At 54.3% G+C, this 20621-nt stretch overlaps 1 protein-coding gene across 2 annotated transcripts in view; it reads left to right on the forward strand.

Moving 5' to 3' along the window:
* The window catches only part of PEA15 (proliferation and apoptosis adaptor protein 15), a 34476-nt gene extending 14142 nt beyond the window's left edge, over positions 1–20334 (forward strand). For both annotated transcript variants that reach the window (XM_056852977.1, XM_056852976.1), the window contains exons 2-4: positions 15228–15401; positions 19747–19902; positions 20234–20334. In XM_056852977.1, coding sequence (XP_056708955.1) covers positions 15230–15401; positions 19747–19902; positions 20234–20298 — 393 coding nt within the window. In that variant the 5' untranslated portion in view covers positions 15228–15229 and the 3' untranslated portion in view covers positions 20299–20334. The remainder of the gene's footprint in view (positions 1–15227; positions 15402–19746; positions 19903–20233) is intronic.
* The last annotated feature ends 287 nt before the right edge of the window (positions 20335–20621 follow it).

Consider the following 20621-nt stretch of genomic DNA (forward strand, 5'->3'; position numbering starts at 1 on the left):
GAGGCCCCTTTGGCGTGGGTTCTGGGGCGCGGGGTGCAGCGGGCTACTACCAAAGCCCCAGCAGGCCCGGGGTTTATGGAGAGAGCAGGGCTCCCTGGTGGAAGATGTGCTGGGAATGTCCTCTGAAAGGCTCCCTGATTCAGGGCTTTTCCCCTTAGGAAATCTGTTGCTCAGTGGGAAACAATGAAGTATTTGCCCAGTGGGAGGGTGAATTCCTCAAGCCCACTAGCAAATGCCAAAGTTAAATAGGCTTTTTACAGTCCACTTGTATGGAAGGAATTCCGTGCTTGATTATTGGCTGGCTGGATTTCAGGCTTTGCTCTTTCACTGGCCTTCAGTGCCCATCTGCATGCATGGCGGGTGGGGGAGCAGGCCAAGGGAACTGAATGGGTGTAAGCAGTTGACCGTGTTGTGGTGCCCAAGAGTGCATTCCAAGGGCCCCAGGGCGTGCGGGGCATGCTGATGCCCCCAGCTGGTGATTCTTGAGGCACTCAGACCTCCAGGGAGCAGGCTGCCCTCTCCTTGGGGAGGCAGAAGGTTGTGGGACGGCTCTTTGTCCATCAAAGTTAGCATTGTCTCTCCAGGGTCTCAGGCAGGGGTCTTTCACATCACCTACTTGCCCAGTCCCTTTAACTGGAGATGCCGGGGATTGAACCTGGGACCTTCTGCGTGCCAAGCAGAGGCTCTAGCACTCAGCCACGGCCCCTCCCCTAAAGTGCAGCCCTGTCCAGAACAGGAGACACCTCAGGTCCTGGGCCAGCCCTTCCATCCGCCAGTATGGATTAAGCTTTCGTTTCCTGTCCGTCATCCAGTACCAAACTGCCTCAGGCCAGGGCCGGCGTCAGCATCCCCGGAGGCGGGGCAGCTGCCGGGGCCCAGGGCTGCTGGTGGGGCCCAGGGCTGCTGCTGACCCCCGCCCACTCATGCACCTCCCCTGCCACCTGTCCCCATCTGCTCGGTGCCACAGTTGGAAACCCCCCCCCCCACCGCATGCACTGGCCAGGGCGGATGGGGAAAGGGGGAGCAGCAGGTACAGGCGGCTGAGCCTGGACAGTGGGGGCGCACAGATGGGGGGGGTGTGGAGAGGAACGAGAGGGGCCAGGTAGCGGCAGACGGGGGGCCTTCGGGCACTCAAAACCTGGAACCGGCCCCGCTCCAGGTGCCTGTTCAGGGTTTCCGCAGCCTCGCCAGGATCAGCTGGAAGCGCAAGAGAAACCTGCGTGGCATCTGCCCAGCCCAAACCTCTGGGTGTCCTCATCCAGCAGTTTCATGTTGGCTGTTGAAAAACAGGGGGGACAAGATGGAGCCTTGGGTGGGGCCATCGGCCAGGAATTCAGAAATGGAAGGAGCAGTTTGAAGCAGGAAACTGTGACCCACTGACCGCTGGGTGGAGGAAGCCCTATGGAGCCAGACTGGGGGGGGGGGGCTGCGAGAGGGAAGCTGCTCACTGACCCGGATTTCAGGCAGATGGCTGAAGAGCGGCGGATAAACTAAGCCGCAGAACGCCCAGATTATATCCCAGCCGGCGGAGGAGGGGCAGACCCTCGTCCCAGGCCGGGAGGCGGCCCTCTCTTCTGAATTTGGCAGACCTGAGCCAACCAAGTCCCCTCTCATTATAGGCTCAAGGGCTGTCAAAATGTTATAACCAATATTTAGCATTTATCATCAGGATTCAGTTCGGTTTGGGGGCAATAGGGTTGCACTGTACAAAATGGTTTACCAGCTTGGATAAATGATTAGGGACGGTGGTCTGTGCTGCCGGGTGTGTAGCCTACTGTAAGTAGGATCCTGTTACGTAATTCTTGCACCACTCCGCGTTAATACTGACGCGGGGCTCAGCTTCCGTTCTTTCTGGTTGGTTCCAGACTCCTGCGATCCTAAAGCTTTGTTTATCGAATGTCCCATTTTGTGGGTTGCATTGGCTCACAACGTATATTCTGCCTTGAGTCTCTGTGAGAAAGGCGGACTGTAAATAACACAAATACATAAACTAAGATTCTACCAGAGTAAAATCTTCCTCCTAATTAAAAAAAAAACCCTTGAGCCTCAATTCATAATGTTGGAGGAGTCATGATTAATGCAGTAATTATCACAGATCCATCAAAAGAGTTGTGGGGATTTGCCCAAACATTTAATAAAAATTACTAGGGAATCTATCTAATCCAGGAATCTTTTCCTACAATAATTGATCTCATTTACTATCAATTGAAGAAGTAGTTTGTATTCTGGATTCTACTAAGGCCCTTAAAGAGTATGAAGTTGGAGAAATATTTCTTGTTCCTGGTAGCTTGGACAGTTGATAAGTGAATGGCTTATTGGATTTAGCATCTTTTCCAGAAATGTTTTATGTCCACAAAATTTCTCAGTCTTGAATATCCAACAGTGTAAAGTCCAAGGAAGCTTTCCCAAAATAGGAGAAACAAAATACAACCAACCCCTATAAAAGTAATTATGTCCAAATGAAGCGTGAGTATAGTCCATAACTCCTGAACGCAAGTATCTCTGAGCATCTTCCAAAAACCCGGGAGTGATACATGCCTGTTCCTCATGACCAATGAGCTGAAGGAAGGACCATTTAAAGAGAAACTGGGAATACTCTGTCCTTTGGGGCTGCATTCAGATGTCAGGAGCAACTTTCTCCTGCGCCTCCTCCTCCGCCCTCTCCCTCAAAGCAGAGGGATTAATTGCAGTTCTGCTCCAGTTTGTTGTGTTCCCACCACAGGTCAGGCTTCTTGGTGTGCCGGGCACTGACAAAACACCTGCGGGGATGCCTGCCTGTGGCCTCAGTCTTGGTCTTGTAGTTCACATTTTGGAAGGAGGTCTGCCAGGACCTCTAGCTGGAGAGCCAGCGTGGTGTAGTGGTTAAGAGCGGTGGTTTGGAGCGGTGGAGTCTGATCTGGAGAACCAGGTTTGATTCCCCACTCCTGCATGTGTTCGGCAGACTCTAATCTGGAGAACTGGGTTTCATTCCCCACTCCTCCACATGAAGCTGGGTGACCTTGGGCTAGTCACAGCTCTCTCTGCCCCACCTACCTCACAGGGTGTCTGTTTTGAGGTGGGGAAGGGAAGGTGATTGTAAGCCGGTTTGATTCTTCCTTAAGTGGTAGAGAAAGTCGGCATATAAAGCCAGCTCTTCTTCTTCTTCCCCCGGCCGTTCGCTTTGCCCTTCTCAGAATAGTTTCCCGTGCTGTTTGGTCTGAGAGTTGTTGGTGATTATTAGTCGAGGTAATTGGGTAACATTGACAGGGATGGAGGCTTTTGACCAGCAGGGATTCGAACTGACTGTCCAGATTTTCAAAAAGAAAAATTGCTTCAGCAGCAGCTGCCACCACAGTACAGGGATATTCACTGCGTGACTGAAGGTAATGCAAGGAAATATTTTTAAACAATATGTTCATTTAAAGAGGCCTCTTGTTAAGCAGAGCTTCTGCCTGCAATGCTGAAGTGTTGCTATTGGAGTTATGTCACTACCTGACATTTTGTGAGTTTCTCTCGTGGCCATTTTGTAGTTGAAGAAGAAGAGTTGGTTTTTATATGCCGATTTTCTCTACCTTTTTAAGGAGAATCAAACAGGCTTACAATCGCCTTTCCTTCCCCTCCCCACAACAGACACCCTGTGAGGTAGGTGGGGCTGAGAGCTCTAAGAGAGCTGTGACTAGCCCAAGGTCACCCAGCTGGCTTCATGTGGAGGAGTGGGGCATTGAACCCAATTCTCCAGATTAGAGTCTGTTCGCTCATGTGGAGGAGTGGGGAAACAAACCCAGTTCTCCAGATTAGAGTCCACCGCTCTTAACCACTACACCAGGCTTCTTATGACAGCCATTTTATGTTTGGTAACACCTCACACCATCGTATTCCCTGTTACTATGCATGGGTGTGAAAGCTGGACAGTGAAGAAAGCTGATCGGAAGAAAATAGATTCCTTTGAAATGGGGTGTTGGAGGAGAGTGTTACGGATACAGTGGACTTCCCAAAAAACAAATCAGTGGGTTATAGATCAAATCAAGCCTGAACTGATCCTAGAAGCTAAAATGACTAAACTGAGGCCGTCGTATTTTGGTCACGTCATGAGATGACAAGAGTCACTGGAAAAGACAGTCATGATAGGAAGAGTTGAGGGCAGCAGGAAAAGAGGAAGACCCAACAAGAGATGGATGGACTCAATAAAGGAAGCCACGGCCTTCAATTTGCAAGACCTGAGCAAGGCTGTCAAAGACAGGACATTTTGGAGGACTTTCATTCATAGGGTCGCCATGAGTTGGAAGCGACTTGACAGCACTTTAACACACACACACCTCCTGCTGCAGCCATTTTGCAGTTGCGCCCACTACCTTCTCAGAATTTCGAAGGCGCCTGTGGGCTTAAAAGGTTGGAGACTCCTAATCTTGGGTCTCACACACACCGGCACCCACAGCTAATCTCGCCTCTGCTGTCGTAATAGACCTCAGTCCAGTGTCCGCAGTGTCTTGGACTTTAATGAAAAAGTGGTAACAAACAGTGTTGTTATTACCATTACAGGAAACCTTGTTATGGCAACGTGCAAGGATGAGCAGCAAAACTGGCTATATATGGTTACTGGCGCACAGAGCCGCTCTGCAAGCCACAGCGCACGGGGACCCATATCCCACATCCGACATGCGACCTATGACAGATGCCCCTTTTCCTGAGATGATGGCCTGGCCGTTTTTCTTGGTGGTCTTCTGAGACCGTCTGAGCAATGGGGCAACCGTGTCCACCTTTCCCCAGAGACTGAATCTAAAGGAAGAGCAGTCACTGCTATGTCTGGGCATTGCCAGCATGGTTGTGGGGGATTGCCAGAGAGCGCAGACGGAGTGTCCCCCAGTTAATTCCCAGAGCTTCTTTCCACCTTTGTGTTTGTCCCAGCCCCTCCCCTGAGCTTTCCCCTCTCTGTGATCAATCCCTTCTATGACAGGCACAGTAGGCCTCGTTGGAGTTGAATCATAGAATCGTAGAGTTGGAAGGGACCACCAGGGTCATCTAGTCCAACCCCCTGCACAATGCAGGAAATTCACAACTACCTCCCCTCCCACATCCCCAGTGACCCCTACTCCATGCCCAGAAGATGGCCAAGGTGCCCTCCCTCTTACGATCTGCCTAAGGTCATAGAATCAGCCTTGCTGACAGATGGCCATCTAACCCCTGCTTAAAAACCTCCAGGGAAGGAGAGCTTACCACCTCCCAAGGAAGCCTGTTCCACTGAAGAACCGCTCTGTTAGAAAATTCTTCCTAATGTCTAGACGGAAACTCTTTTGATTTAATTTCCACCCGTTGGTTCTGGTCCGACCTTCTGGGGCAACAGAGAACAACTCGGCACCCTCCTCTATATGACAGCCCTTCGAGTGCTTGAAGATGATTCTCAAGTCCCCTCTCAGTCTTCTCCGCTGCAGGCTGAACATACCCAGCTCCTTCAACCTTTCCTCATAGGACTTGGCCTGCATGTGGCCTGATTGATGGGCTGTCCCTGGTAGATAGTCACTATTGCCCCCCCCTCCCAATCCTCTGCCTCTTCTGAGGTAGGTTTGGTGGCAATCCAGATCTGCGCAGCCCTGAGGGGCGTGAGGCCTTGGGAAGTGAAGCTCCGCTTGCCTGAGAGGGAGCGGCAACCTTGGACATTGTGAGCAACCAGAAGAAGTTGGCTCTTGGGGTCGTTTGTCAGCTGGATGCATTAATGGATGTTGAGAGTGGGAGAACACATGTTTTGCACACGTGATAATTGAGTCCATGTGGCACTCAGGCAAACATGCTCGCCAGACTGTGGCAGGTTTCTGTCCGTGTCGAGCTCCCCTCTAGGAAGGCAGCTCTTGATTTCTGCCCAGGTTTCATTTATGGAAATCTCTGAATCTCCGTGCACATTAAAAAAAAAAAGGGAAAAAAAGATCCGCTTTGTATATTTTTGCTGCATTTGCAAACATCGTTTGTTTAAAGAATTTTTTACACTCCTTGTCATCAGAAAATTTCAGAGTGGAATACAAAATGAAAATATATTTTTAAGTGTTTTGAGAGCCAGGTGCAGCCCCACAGCGGTTGGCCCCCAGCTGGAGGTGGCCCAGCATTGGCTGGCCAGGAACTGCCCCAGTGGCCAACGGGCATGTAAAGGCCATCTCCCCCATATCCTGGCCAGAAACCAGACTGGGGAGGGTGCAGCGCAGATGAGTGACCCACGAGGACCTGGAGCTGGGTCTCCTCTCTCAGGCCGTTTGCCCAGAAAGTGTAGATTAGAGACTAGGTGAGAATTGGCCCCATCATTTTTTTGTGAGGATGTTTTTTTAATAGTGGCTGGATAACCACCTGTTTGAATGGCCAAGGGAGGCATTGTGAGTCAGCAATTGATTTATTAATTAATGTGGTCACTGAAATGTAGAATGAAAAAGTTGGAAGGGGCCTAAAGACCCCTCTGTCCAACCTCCTGTACCACACAGGATGTGTGGCTCAGTGGTAGAACATCTGCTTGGCATGCAGAAGGTCTCAGGTTCAATCCCCAGCATCTCCAGTTAAAGGGACCAGGCAAGTAGGTGATGGGAAAGACCTCTACCCGAGACCCTGGAGAGACCCTGCTGGTTTGAGTAGACAATACTGACTTTAATGGACCGAGGGTCTGATTCAGTATAAGGCAGCTTCATGTGTTCATGACCTAAAGCATCCCTGACAAGTAACCGTCCAACTTCCGCTTAAACACCTCCAAGGAGGGAGAACCCGCCACATCCCTGGGCACCCAATTCTGCCTCTGAGCTGTCCTTATTGTTAAAAAGTGTTTCTTAATATCCTGCCAAAATCTCCCCACCCGTAATCTAAAGCCAGTATTTTGAGTCCTGCTCTCCACTGCCAGCTGAAATGGAGCCCTGCCTTCCTCTAAGTGACAGCCCTTCAAATACTTAAAAAGAGTAATCGTATCCCCCTCTCAACCTCCTCTTCTCCAGGCTGAACGTTCCCTGTTCCTGCAGCCTTTCTTCGTAAGGTTTAGTCTCCAAACCCCAAACCATCCTCGTCGCTCTCCTCTGCCCCTACTCTGAAGTTTCCATGACCTGCCTATAAAAAGGCCTCCAGAACTGGACACTGTCTTCCAAATGGGGTCTGACCAGTGCAGCCATACCGTGGTACTGTCACCTCTTGTGTCTGAGACACGAGGCATCTCTTCATACACCCCTTGGTCAAATTTGCTTTCTTTGGTGCCACCTGAGACTGGCTACTCGATAACCTTTGCATGACTTCGGCAGACAGGGTGGACTAAGGTCCAGAGTGCGAGGGGAGGCCTTCGCTGGTCTGATCCCAAAGAGATGACTCAGCATCTTGGACAGATTGGTATCCATCTGGTGAAAAAGGACCAAAAGCCACAACTCCTAGGCAATCTAACAAGCTGTTGTGGTGACTCATCAACAGATGCAAGGATCTGTCTCATGGAGCTCATTGACCAGCACAATCCAGGCATTCTTGAACCACCACCCCATCCCCGAGCAGGTGTGCAACCAGGTTGGAATGGCTGTGGGGCAGCTGCAGCAGCTTTGCCCCAGGAAAGAAGAAGCGGGGCCCAGCCCTCCCCACTTGTCACAGAAGGCTCTTTGAGGAGCGACCCTGGTGTTGTCTTCTCCAAAAGCTGAGGTAAGGCCCCCCTTCCTGATGAGGGGTGAATAATTTCAATGAGGGGAAACATAACTTTCACCCAGCAAACGGAAGAAGGCATCTCCGTAGGGCCAGTGAAGGGCAGGGTGCCCTTACTGACAGGCCTTAGTGGGGGCACATCCCAGTCAGACCAGGGGGGAGAGAGGTTGTCCACAGAGGGTCTGGCCAGAATATCACAGCCCGTGGCCCCACAACACCAGCAGAGGGGTTGGGCCCCCGGTCAATTGGTCATGAACTACCTTCAGCGGCTGAGCCTTCAATAGGGACCCCAGAGACGCTTTGCAGAGGTTGAGTTCTCCACCTGGGCTCTTTGAGACCTTGCCCAACCTTCTTGGTTTTGCCCAGCTGCCTAGCAAACTTCAGAGCGGGGGCCTTTGGGGGGGCAGAGGAGGCGGGGGAGGAAACCAGTCTGCCCCCCTCCCCTCCAGGTTATGTGCCATTTCGGTCAGTTCCCCTGCAAAGCCACCCGCCAGAATCCCCCAGAACATCCTGAAGGCCAATTGAATATATTATTTATTTTATTTGTAAATAGCTTGATCTAATCAGATCTTGGAAGCTAAGCAGGGTCAGTTCTGGTTGGTAATTGGATACTGACCGAGGAATACCAGGGTCGGTAGGCAGAGGCAGGCCATGGCAAACCACCCCAGTTCATCTCTGCCCTTGAACACCCCTTGAGGGGGTCTCCATGAGGTGGAATAGAATAGACTAGAATCCTAGAGTTGGGAGGGACCACCAGGGTCATCTAGTCCAACCCCCTGCACAATGCAGGAAATTCACAACTACCTCCCCTCCCACATCCCCAGTGACCTACTCCATGCCCAAAAGATGGCCAAGGTGCCCTCCCTCTCATCATCTGCCTAAGGTCATAGAATCAGCATTGCTGACAGATGGCCATCTAGCCGCTGCTTCAAAACCTCCAGGGAAGGAGCGCCCACCACCTCCCGAGGAAGCCTGGCCACCACTGAGGAACCGCTCTAACCCTCAGAAAGTTCTTCCTAATGTCTAGATGGAGACTCTTTTGATTTAATCTCAACCCGTTGGTTCTGGTCCGACCTTCTGGAGCAACAGAAAACAACTCGGCACCCTCCTCTCTATGACAGCCCTTCAAGTCCTTGAAGATGGTTCTCATGTCCCCTCTCAGTCTTCTCCTCTCCAGGCTAACCATACCCAGCTCCTTCAACCTTTCCTCCTAGGACTTGTTCTCCAGACCCCTCACCATCTTTGTTGCCCTCCTCTGGACACGTTCCAGCTTGTCTACATCTCTCTTAAATTGCGGTGCCCAAAACTGAACACGGTACTCTAGCAGGCCCACTGACCAGATCATGGCTGCTTGGCGCAGCAGAGAAGACCCGGCATGTGTTAGGGTTGGATTCAACACAAGCCGGGCCCAGTCGGATGGTCATCATGGCAACCATGAAGTGTTGAGCGTGGCCCGACACGGTGGCCTCAGCGTGGCCACGGAAGCGCCTCAGGACAGCCGCCTCCAGGGCCCTTCACACTGGATCCAAGACCAGCCCTGCCACGCGGATGGTCAACCCTCAGGATTTCTGTCCCCCCCTCCTCCACAGAGCCCAACGCAAGGGACATACAGCCCAACGTGGCCTCTTGTTTGCACTGGAAATTTACAGAAAGAGACTCACCGCAGGGGGCAGCCTCCCCCTCCCCTTTATTCTCATTCCTGGTTTCAGGAGGACCCCGTCCCCATCTGACTGGAGCTAACTCAGAAGGGTAACATCAGAAGATTCGTCTGGCCAGATTTCAGTCCGGCAAGCCAGATCTATCAGCTTTTCTAAAAAAGCAGGATGGATTACTGGCATCTTATTTTTCACTGACCTGGCACTGCACAAAACCAAGGTTGCAACAGAGGGCATGAGAGCCGCCCCACCCCACCTTCTCCAGGTGGAATGGACAGTGGACAAACCGGACAACAGAGTTACCTGGGTCTTCTCCTCTGTCTCCTGTGCCAAAGCTCTTTGCACCACTGTACCTCCTGACGCCCTGCGCCACCTGGATCCCGGTAGATCCGCTGCATATTCTGCATAAGTCAGCCAGACAGCATTAGCCCTGGGCACCAGATAAATACTCACCAACCAAGTCCTGGACTCCGCCATCCCAAACCATCCCAAAAACACAGAGAAAGGCCTCAACCGGCTGTGCATTGGTGGATTGAGGAGCCCCCCAGGTCCGAGCCCCCTGTGGTTGTGGGTCGGACTGGGTGAGCCTGGGCTGGTCTGTCCCTCTCAGCTCCACTTACTTCACAGGTAGGGGGGTAACATAGGAAGGGAGGGCCATGCCCCCACCCTCGACTCGGGCTGCAGGCAGACAGCCATCATTAGGTTGGCAGAGCCCTGCCCGTGGGATATCTACAGACCGGGAACAGGCCTCCCCTCCCTTTCTTGGCTCCCTCTACCTCATTGCCCCACAGCCCACCCTGCTTCTTGATCCCTCCCCCCCCCCCAATGGGCCTGAGAAATGGGCAGAAGGCCCAAAGTAGGAGCCCCTTTGTTAATTTTGAAGGGATGTGGAATGCTGTGTTGGGCACAAGGGAGCAGCACTCAAAAGGGGGGGTTCCCAGTGAAAGGAGGGCACCCCCCCACACACACACACACATCACCACCACCACCACCAGGAAAAGAAAGCCAGGGAGGCAATGAATGAGGCAGAAGGGGGTGGGGGCACATGCCGCCGTGGCTGACTGCTTGGTTGTGGCCCCTCCAGAATACTGAGTGCCTCAGCAAAGGAAGAACTAAGCGACTCCCGGGGAGGTGGGCCAAGAGAGGGGGGGAAATGTGGGAACTGGCTGGAGCCATCCTGCTCCCCCCCCCTGCCGCCGCCCCCCCAGTGAGTCACTGCCTCAGGAAAGCTGGCCATCTGGGGAGGGCTCTTTCCTCTTCCTGGGGAAGCTGTGCTGAGACCAAAACAGGACCGATTGGGGCTGGGGAGCAGGGTGGCCACTGGCCAAAGCCCAGGGCAGGTCCTGGTGGTGGCTTCATGTCTGCCAGCCCCGATGCCTGCGCTGGATCCGGGGGGTCCTGGTGGGCAGCAGGCTTCACCTCCGGGCTTTGCAGGCTGACAGTTCCTCAGTGGAACCGGCTTCCTCGGGAGGTGGTGGGCTCTCCTCCCCTGGGGGTTTTGAAGCAGAGGCTAGATGGCCATCTGTCAGCAAGGCTGATTCTATGACCTTAGGCAAATCATGAGAGGGAGGGCATCTTCTGGGCATGGAGTAGGGGTCACTGGGGGTGTTTGTGGGGGAGGCAATTGTGAATTTCCTGCATTGTGCAGGGGGTTGGACTAGATGACCCTGGTGGTCCCAACTTTATGATTATATGATTCTTTTGGGGGCTGCCTTAAGCCAGGAAGACAAAACACTGTGTGTGTGTGTGTGTGTTTTGCGGGGGGGGGGGGACACCTTCCTTTTTCCAGTCTGTTCCTGGGGGAGGGAAAATGAGGTGCCAATTTATTTTGTTTTTGTGGCCACTGCGGAAGTAGCACAGGGCAAGAAAGAGGGAAGCTGTATTTTTGTGCTTTTTCGGTTTTCTTTTGGGTTTAACACGAAAAAGGAGGACTCCCCGCCCACCCCACCCCCGTGGCCCTAGAGGAAAGGTTGGGAGGGAAGTCCGAAAGGACCGGGGGGGGGCCCACCGATGCCTCTGCCCGTCTGTCCGGCATCCGCTACTCAGGGCCCTGCCTGGCTTGCTACACAACACAACATTCAGCCCTCCTGGCAACACACACCCACACAAGGACACACACACACCCACACCACGGGTGCCTTGGCCCCTCTTGCCAGACCTGCCTGGCCCCATTGACATGGGATTTACACCGGCTCCTGTGTGTGTGGGGGGGTGGGGGGGTGGGGGGGGCAATAAAGGAAAGGATATGGAAGTTGCCATGGTAACGCCCATGACCGTCATGGTGGATGATAGCTGTCTCCTAGGCAACTGTGAAGAAGACAGCTCTTTGGGGGGGGGACGAAGGGAAGGGAATAGTGCTTGAGAGGAATGCAGAGGGAGGAAGAGATGGGGGGGATGTGTGTGGGTCGCAAAGGGGAAGGAGGCCAGGAGGGCAGCTCTGAGTCCAGGCTTGGAAGGGAGGTGCGTGGAAGGGGGGTGCATGCAGGCTCCCCATCCCCCCAGTGCTTTCTCCTCCCCCCCCCCCCCAGGGCCCGTGGGGAAGTTTCCTCCCATGAATGAATCTGCGCGAAGGTGCCCCAGGCTCCGTTCCCCACTCTTGGGCCGAGGCGGTCCTGAAATTCATGCGCAGGGTCAGCCTGGCACAGCTGCGTGTCTCGCTTATCCTCAGCCCAGTACCAAGGGTTTATAGGGGGGGAATTAATAATTGCAACCTCCAGCCAGAAAAGACATTAAAAAAAAACTATAGCAAGCATTGTGGCAAGTCTATAGATAAGCATCTATAAAAGGTTTCCAAATATCTTTTTAAAAAATGTGCCCATGCACCTTTGTCGTCTATATGCCATCCGTTCAAATGCTGAGAAGGTTGTGAAGCCCTCAATCCATCGGATTACAGGAGGAGGGCATTTATCTCTCTAGTGTTGCCATATGGTCATTTAGTGGCAGAAGGGCGCAGAGGATCCGTTTCTGTAGACCAACCGTCCACTTCCAGGAGGCAGGCAAACAGTTAATGGTACCGAGTTAACGGAAACTCAAGGAGCCCCTTCCCTTCTTCCCCCCTCGCAGCCCCCTCAGGAAGCAAGTGCATCTCCTTTGGGGCCCTGCATTCCCAGGGACAGAGGGAGAGGGAGCCTTTTCTCTCTGCCCCATAATGCTAGAACGTGAGGGTGCTCGATGGTATGGATGGGCAGCCAGTTCAGGACAGACAGGAGGAAGGCCTTCCTTACTCAACAAGGAATTAAAATGTGGAAGCGGCTGCCAGCAGACATCGTGTTGACCACGAGCACAAATGGCTTTAGATGGATTCAGGGAGGAGAGGTCCCAGGCGCAATCCCCAGTGGCATCTCCAGTTAAAGGAACCGGGCAAGCCGGTGATGTGAAAGACCCTTTTCTGCCTGAGACCCCGGAGAGCCGCTGCTGGTCTGAGTAGACAATGCCTGACTTTGATGGACCAAGCGGGGGGTCCGATTCAGTAGAAGGGCAGCGTCATGTGTTCATTGGGAGCTTTGAAAATGGAAGGGTAAGATACAGCTAGGGTTGCCAACTGTGGCTTGGGAATCTGGTGGAGGTTTGGGGAGGAGCCCAGGGAGGCCACATTGAGGAGGGGGGAGCTCAGCCGGGATGTGAGGCCAAAGAACTCACTCTTCACAGCAGCCATTTCCTCCAGGGGAACTGATCTCTGTAGCCTGGGAACCAGCAGTAATTCTGAGAGATCTCCTGCTCCCCCACCTGGAGGCTGGCAACCCTAGATACAGCATTTACAAAACAAACTAAAGAGAAGAGCAAGCAAAAAGGGCAGGTCTTTGTTCCAAGCGGCCCACTAATGTTTGGGGCGGCAGGGACATGGAATCATAAAGTCATAGAGTTAAATGGAAATCCTTCTACGAATATATTAAAACCAAAAAATGATAACAAAACTTTATAAGACACAGCAGATTCATAATGGAGATCAAATATAACCTATCAACAAGTTAATGTATTATTACAACCTATCAGGGGGCGGTATTAGATATACCAACGTTGTATAACATTAATACACGTATTTATCTCTTTCTATATATATATCTTTTCTTTTTAATTTTATTCCCCTGCCCCTTTTTCCTTCTGTATCCCATTTTCTATTAAAAACCAATAAAAATATTTATTATAAAATCATAGAGTTGGAAGGGGCCACCGGGGTCATCTAGTCCAACCCCCTGCACAATGCAGGGAATTCCAAACTACCTCCCTTCCCCACACCCCAGTGACCCCTACTCCATGCCCATAAGATGGCCAAGGTGCCCTCCCTCCCATCATCTGCCTAAGGAAGTGAGACGGGATGCAGAAGGGCCCCAAAGGCCATTTCCACATGGGTTATCTTCCCCGGGTTCAGTGCTTTTGGGGAGCGGGTTTTTTTCCTGCTTCCCCATAGCCTGGTGGTGCATTCACATTAACGCAACTCCTTCCCTGACCCTGCGGCAGCCATTCCCTCCCCCTGCCATCAGGGGGATTTTGGCATCTGGTTTTTAAATTGGCAATTGAGCATTTTTATATCACTGCAACATCAGGTTCTCTGAACCCCCAGTTTTCATTTTAAGAAAATAAGTCTTTATCTCCTTCCATTGCAGAGATATAAGGGGAAAGGTGTGTCTCTGCAATGGATGAGGACAGAGATGTACTTTGTTAACAATGGAAACTGCACATTCAGAAAACCGGTTGCACACATTATATCCATACAGCAATATTCAGTTGCCAATTTTTAAAAATTAAAAACATTGAAAAGCACCCCAGTGGTGTTGGGGACTGGGGCAAGGCAACCTGCCACGTGGAAGCCCCCTTGCGGCTATGCTGGCAGCCGAGTTCTCTTAAGGCCAGCCACCTGCTCCGGCATGTTCGGTCAGCCAGCTCCCTCCGTTCCCCAAGCCACAGGTGCGAGCAGGCGGAGGAGTGCATTACGTGTCTGTTTGCAGAGTCCTCGGGGGTGGGTATGCAAGAAAATGGAACTGTGTGTGGTTGTGTTGAAGGGTGTGATGAGACAGTGCTGTGGGTGGTGTCGAGTGTGATTTTTTGGGGGAGGGGTGACACGAACGGAGGCTTTGCTCCCTCTGTGTGACTTTGGGCTGCGCTGGTGTGTGATGTCAGGCGCTTGCTTCGGGGAGGAAGAACCAGGGGAAACCAGGTCTGGCTCTGCCAGAGGACAAGAACCCCTTGAAGGCGGGGGGGGGGGGACTCCTAGGGCTGCAAATAACTCGGGAGGGGGCAAAGCTCTGCCTTAATCTGACAAGCAGCGCCTGGAAGGGTAGCTGTCGAATTAATCACTCGACAGGAGGGGAATGAAGAAGGCCGGTGGCAGCGGTGGGATGACTAGCCACACGAGGGAGGGACTAGCCACGCTGGGGGGGGGAGTCTGGCTCTTCCCCCCATGCGGGCCTTTCAAAAATAGATCCATCTCCCCCTCCTCGGAAGGGATCATGTGCTGAGGTGCCCGCGTGCATCTGCTCACTCACAGTGCCTTGCTGGTGAGCGCTAAGCCAAAATGGGAGAGGCAAGCGCTGAGCTTCTTTCTCCCCACCCCCAGAAACAAAGAGATGACACCCCCACCCCCCTGCTTTCAGTCTGGCCACAGCTCCATTCCTTCCTGGGTTTCTCAGACGGGCTCTCTGGGGTCCGTGTCTCCAGGATGAGAAGCCAGAGTTAGCACCAGGTGCTGTAGGTCCCCGAGACGGGGCAAAGGGAAGTCCGCATTCAGCTTTCCTGTTATGCGAAGGGGAAGCCATTGGGTGTGTGTGTGGGAGGGTGAGGAACAGCTAGGAGCCCTCTAAGCAAGCAGCCCCCATCCCCCGGCAGCTGCAGCTGGAGAATTGGGGCTTGAAGCATGGCTTGAGATTGCCAGGCCTGCGGGCACAGCTCACGGGGTGTGTGGGAAGCAAGCGGGGCCAGTCTGGGCCATGGGTCTGACCCCTCTTTCCCTCTGCCTAGTGATGGCCGAGTACAGCAGCCTGCTGGAGGAACTGGCGGAGAACATCACGCTGGAGGACCTGGACCAGCTCAAGTCGGCCTGCAAGGAGGACATTCCCAGCGAGAAGCACGAGGAGATCGCCTCCAGCAAGGACTGGTTCACCTTCCTCGAGAAGCACAAGAAACTGGACAAAGGTGAGCAGGAAGGGAGGCAGGGAGGGAGGGGGGGCTGCTTGTGCCCAGCCTCCCCACCAGTGGTTCCCTCCCTCTGCCTGTGGAGGCCAAGCAATTGCCCCGCCCAGCCAGGGACCGAGGGACAGCCTCTACCTGTCCCTCTGCAGTGGGCAGACATGGGTCTCCTGAGGTGTCCCAGCTGCCTGGGAGACACCTGGCCTGCTTTTGGGGTGCCCACACTGGCCTGAGCTGGGAAGGGGGCGCCAATGAGGTGCAATGCCCCTGGGCCCACAGTGGTCAGGAAAGGTGAGCGTCTCGGGATGCTGCCCCATTTCTGGGTTTGTCTCAAGGCCCAGAGCCGTGGCTGAAAGGTCGAGAGTTTCCTCTGGCAGCGAAGGTCTCCCACCCTGCCCTGAATTATGGAGCCGAGTTGGACCTGCCAGGCAGGCGCCTGCCCCCAAACAGGCAGCCCTGTCAGGCCAGTGAGAGACCTCTCCACGGCCCCCAGGCGTGTCCCCCTCCCTGGGTCAGCGGGAAGAATGGTCAGCCCAATAGGACTGAGCAAGCAGACGCCTGCCCCGCCAGCTGGCTCCAAACTCAGATTCCACACCGTTGGCGGGCTCCTCCTCTTTGGGAGGGGGGCAAGGCATCCCCTTGCTGTGCCCCAGTGTGAGGGGGGGCTGGTGTCACAAGTGGTGCCTGGGATGGGGGCACTGTGCTAGTTTGGGGGCCGTTTGGGAGGTATTTGTGGTTCTGGGTGGGCAGGGAATGCCTCTAAGGTAAATGAACATCCATGAACACACACACACACACAAAGCTGCCTTCTGCAGAAACAGACCCTCCTGCGTCCCTCAAGGTCAATATTGTCTGCTCAGACTGGCAGCCACTCTCCAGGGTCTCAGGCAGAGGTTTTTCACATCACTGACTATCTGATCCCTTTAACTGGAGATGCTGCCGGGGATTGAACCTGGGGCTTTCTGCATGCCACGCAGAGGGCTCTGCCACTGACCCATAGCACCCTCCCGCTTGCATTTTTATCCCATCATTACTCCCTGGGGCTCAGGCATGGCTTTTTCCTCCTCCATTTTTATTCTGACAACAACCCTGTGAGGTTGTCTGAGGCCCAAGCAGGGATTTGCACCCGCCACTTGATCCCCTGGGCTCCACAGCCTTCTCTTCTGCCCTTTAGTCCGCTGAGACCCATAGGCAGCACAGCCCCTCCCTGAGCTTCATCCTGCGAGAGCTGGCTGTCCTCCCCCTCCCCTCATGGAGCCAGATGATGTTGTTTTGATGGGCAGAGGGAGTGGTTTTCTGGGGGCCGAGCAACCTGCGGCTGGCGGAGTCGCTTTCTCTGTGGCTGGTACGCATCCGCCCCCCTCTCCCCCTCCCCGCTCAGGCTCAGCCGCCCACGCACCACCAGCCTGAACAGACTCACCCACACAGAGCATCACATGTCCCCAGAAATGTTCACAGTTGTCAGGCACACCTTGAGGGATGCAGGCAGCACCCCCCACGCACACGCTCGCAGGAGGGAGTTGCTGGTGCCAGGAAGCGGCTGATGCTCCGGAGGGAAGCGCTTCTCCTCCGCGCCCTGACAAAGGGAGCCTGGGCTCTTGAAAGCTCCTACCCGGAAAACCTTGTCGAACTCCAATGTGCCACTGGACTCGAATCCAGCTCTTCTACTGCAGACCAGCACGGTGGTGCTCTGAAATGCTCTCCACGCCCAAATTGCCCTTGTTGCGGCTTCTCATCCCCTGCCCCACAGAAAGCCCCATTTACAGCTGGGTCTTGAGGGAGGGCTCCAGGCCCACCCACATCTATCCCTGACCATGGGCAAGCAGTGAGGCGGGCGGGGGGGGGGGGCGTTCTGCTGTCCAGAATGCTGGTAGTGGGTTGTCCAAACCCCCTCCCACTGCATTCTGCAAACACAGGAGAATCCATCTGCTCTTGGCCGCCCCGCCAGCATCTGGCCAGGGTTTTGTTTCCCATTCTGCCGCCACCCCAGCCCTTGCCTCTCTAAGGAGTCTCAAAGTGGTTTATAATCCCCTCCCCCTCCACAACAGACATCTTGTGAGGTAGGTGGGGCTGAGAGAGTTCAGAAAGAACTGTGACTAGCCCAAGGTCACTAAGCTGGCTTCATGTGGAGGAGTGGTGAATCGAACCCGGTTTTCCAGATTAGAGTCCGCTACTCATGTGGAAGAGCGTGGAATCGAACCTGGTTCTCCAGATTAGAGTCCGACGCTCTTAACCACTACACCACACTGGCTCAAAAAACCACTGGTTCAAAAAAACCACACTTGACAAAAAAGTCCGGAGAGTGTTTCAGTGATAGAACATCTGCTGGGCATGCAGAACGCCCCCCAGGCTCAATCCCAGCACCTCGAGTTATAGGATCGGGTCATGAAGTATGTGGAGGGCCACCTCCAGAGAGCCAGCTTCTGCCAGTCCGGAAAGGGGGTGGTATCAAGACTAACCCAGAGAGACTGGGGCTCTGACTCGGGAGAAGGCAGCCGCAGCAAATATTCTGCTCACACTCGACTGCCCTGTTTGTGGCACCACCACTGTCAGGATTCGCACGCACGCCTTTAGCCACGCAGTTTGCAATTCCTTTCTGCAACAGTGAGCAGCGCCTCTGCGGAAGGGACTGTTTGGGCATGCTCATAGTCCGAGCTTGGTCACTGACCCTGGGCAGGCCTCCCTCTGGGGCCCTGGGTGGTACTGTGGAGGGCAGGGCTGGCATCAGCACCCTTTGAGGTGTGGCATCTGCCAAGGCCCGGGGGTTCTGGTGGGGCCTGCTGACACAGACCCCTGCCTGAGCCCCTCCTCTGCCACCTGCCTGCATGCCCACCCCTTGCCCACTCCTGTGCTCCGGGTCACCTGGACTGCCCAGCACCACCAGGGAAAAGTGCGCGGGTGGCACAAGCAGCACTCCTGATGGGCACACCATTGGCACTCCCAGCGCCACACTGCCCAGGGGCACTGGGCAAAGAGCATGGAACACCGTCGATGCTGTTTACCTGGATTTCAGTAAGGCTTTTGACCGGGTTCCCCGTGATGTTCTGATGGGTAAACTAGAGGACTGTGGACTGGACTCTAGGATAGTTAGGTGGAGAGGGAACTGGTTGGAGAACCGGACTCAAAGAGTAGGTGTCAATGGCATTTCATCTGAAGGGAGGGAGGTGTCCAGTGGGGGGGGGGGTGCCACAGGGCTTGGTCCTGGGCCCGGTACTTTTCAATATTTTTATAAATGATCTGGATGAGGGTGTGAAGGGACTACTCATTAAATTTGCAGATGACACCAAATTGGGAGGAGTAGCGAACACCCATAAAGATAGATTGAATTCAATGATATTGGAACACCCTGGAAAAGTGGGTGGATGTGAACAAGATGCAGTTCAACAAGGATAAGTGCAGAGTTCTACATCTGAGTAACAAAAATGAGGGATATGCATACTGGATGGGGGATACACTTCTGGGCAGCAGTGCGTGTGAACAACATCTTGGGGTACGGGGACCATAAGTTAAATATGAGCAGCCAGTGTGACACATCGACAAAAAAGGCTAATGCGATCTTGGGGTGCATCAACAGAGAGAGGTATAACATCCAAATCACAAGATGTTATAGTTCTGCTGTATGCTGCATTGGTCAGGCCGCACCTGGAGTATTGTGAGCAGTTCTGGAGGCCTCACTTCAAAAAGGATGTGGACAGAATGGAGCGGGTGCAGAGGAGAGCGACGAGGATGATCAGGGGCCTGGAGACCCAGCCCCACCAAGGAAGGGCTGAGGGAGTTGGGAATGCTCAGTCTGAATAAGAGGGGGTTGAGGGGGGACAGGATTGCTCCCTTGAAGTATTTGAAGGGCTGTCACTTAGAGGAGGGCAAGGAGCTGTTCTTGCTGGCAGCAGAGGAGAGGACTCGCAATAATGGGTTTAAACTGAGGGCTGAAAGGTAAGAGCTGGACATTAAGAATTTTTTTTACAGTGAGAGTAGTTCAGCAGTGGAATGGGCTACCTAGGGAGGTGGCGAGCTCCTTCCCCTCTCTGGCAGTCTTTAAGCAGAGGCTGGACGAACCCTGTCCAGGGATGCTCTAGGCTGATCCTGCATTGAGCAGAGGGGCTGGACTGGAAGGCCCCTTCCGATTCTATCATTCTGTGCAGGGGGCCGAGAGGGATGGGTTGTGGTGTTTGCAGGCAGGAAAAGGAAGCCCAAGCAGATGTGGGGTGGGGGCAGAAAGGGAGGTGTGAGAGGGGGTCCTGGTGGTGGGCAGCAGGAGGGGCTGGGCGCTCTGCCCAGGGCCCCTCAACATCTGGACCTGGCCTGTCTGCTCGGTGGCTGCTCCCCCCCCTCACCTCCCATCTCCCCACAGACCACCTCTCCTACATCGAGCACATCTTTGAGATCTCCCGCCGCCCAGACCTGCTCACCATGGTGGTGGAGTACCGCACGCAAGTGCTGAAGATCTCTGAGGAGGACGAAGTGGACACCAAGCTGACCCGAATCCCCAGCGCCAAGAAGTACAAAGGTCGGTGCCCCCCCACCCCCCATTGCCGCTCTGCTTGGCAGGCTCCTGTGGCCGATGGTCATGCCTGCCTCTTGCCCAACCCCGCAGCTGAGCAAAGCTAGTGGGCGGGGGGGGGGCTGGGAGGCAAGCCCCCCCCCCCAGAGAGACCCTATTGGGACTCCTGGGAGGATCAGGGCAGTGGCCCCAAGGGCCCCCACAATGCTGGGTGTGCCCCAGTCCATCAGCTCCCCCAAAGGGGGACCAAATGCGTGTGAGGTGGGGGGGGGCTCACGGGGAGGGGGAACTAACCCCTCTGCTCCCTCACCTTCTTCTCCCCTCCCTTTCTTCACAGACATAATCCGGCAGCCCTCTGAAGAAGAGATCATCAAATTGGCCCCCCCACCCAAAAAAGCTTAGAGGAGGGGGAAGGAGGGGGAAGAGCGCCACTCTCTGTGGGGGGCAGACTATGCACCCCCCCCATCCTACCTGCTGTGCCTCTTCTCCTCAGATGGATGCATTTCTTCCCACTGTCTACTGGCCCAGGGATGGGGTGGGGTGGGAGCCGTGGCCACTAGCAAACTGAACCCCCTGCCTCCCCCCCACCGGTGTCCCACCCCTTCCCTGGTACTGAGAATTCAGTGTATCTGCTGCGGGGCAGAAGGGCTTTGGCCCGGCAAGCGCGGATCTTGTCCAGGCTGCTCTGCCGCTCCCTGCCCCTTGCCCCCCCCCCCGGGAAGGAG

This window comes from Euleptes europaea, chromosome 7 (assembly GCF_029931775.1).
Source record: "Euleptes europaea isolate rEulEur1 chromosome 7, rEulEur1.hap1, whole genome shotgun sequence".
NCBI classification, from domain to species: domain Eukaryota; kingdom Metazoa; phylum Chordata; class Lepidosauria; order Squamata; family Sphaerodactylidae; genus Euleptes; species Euleptes europaea.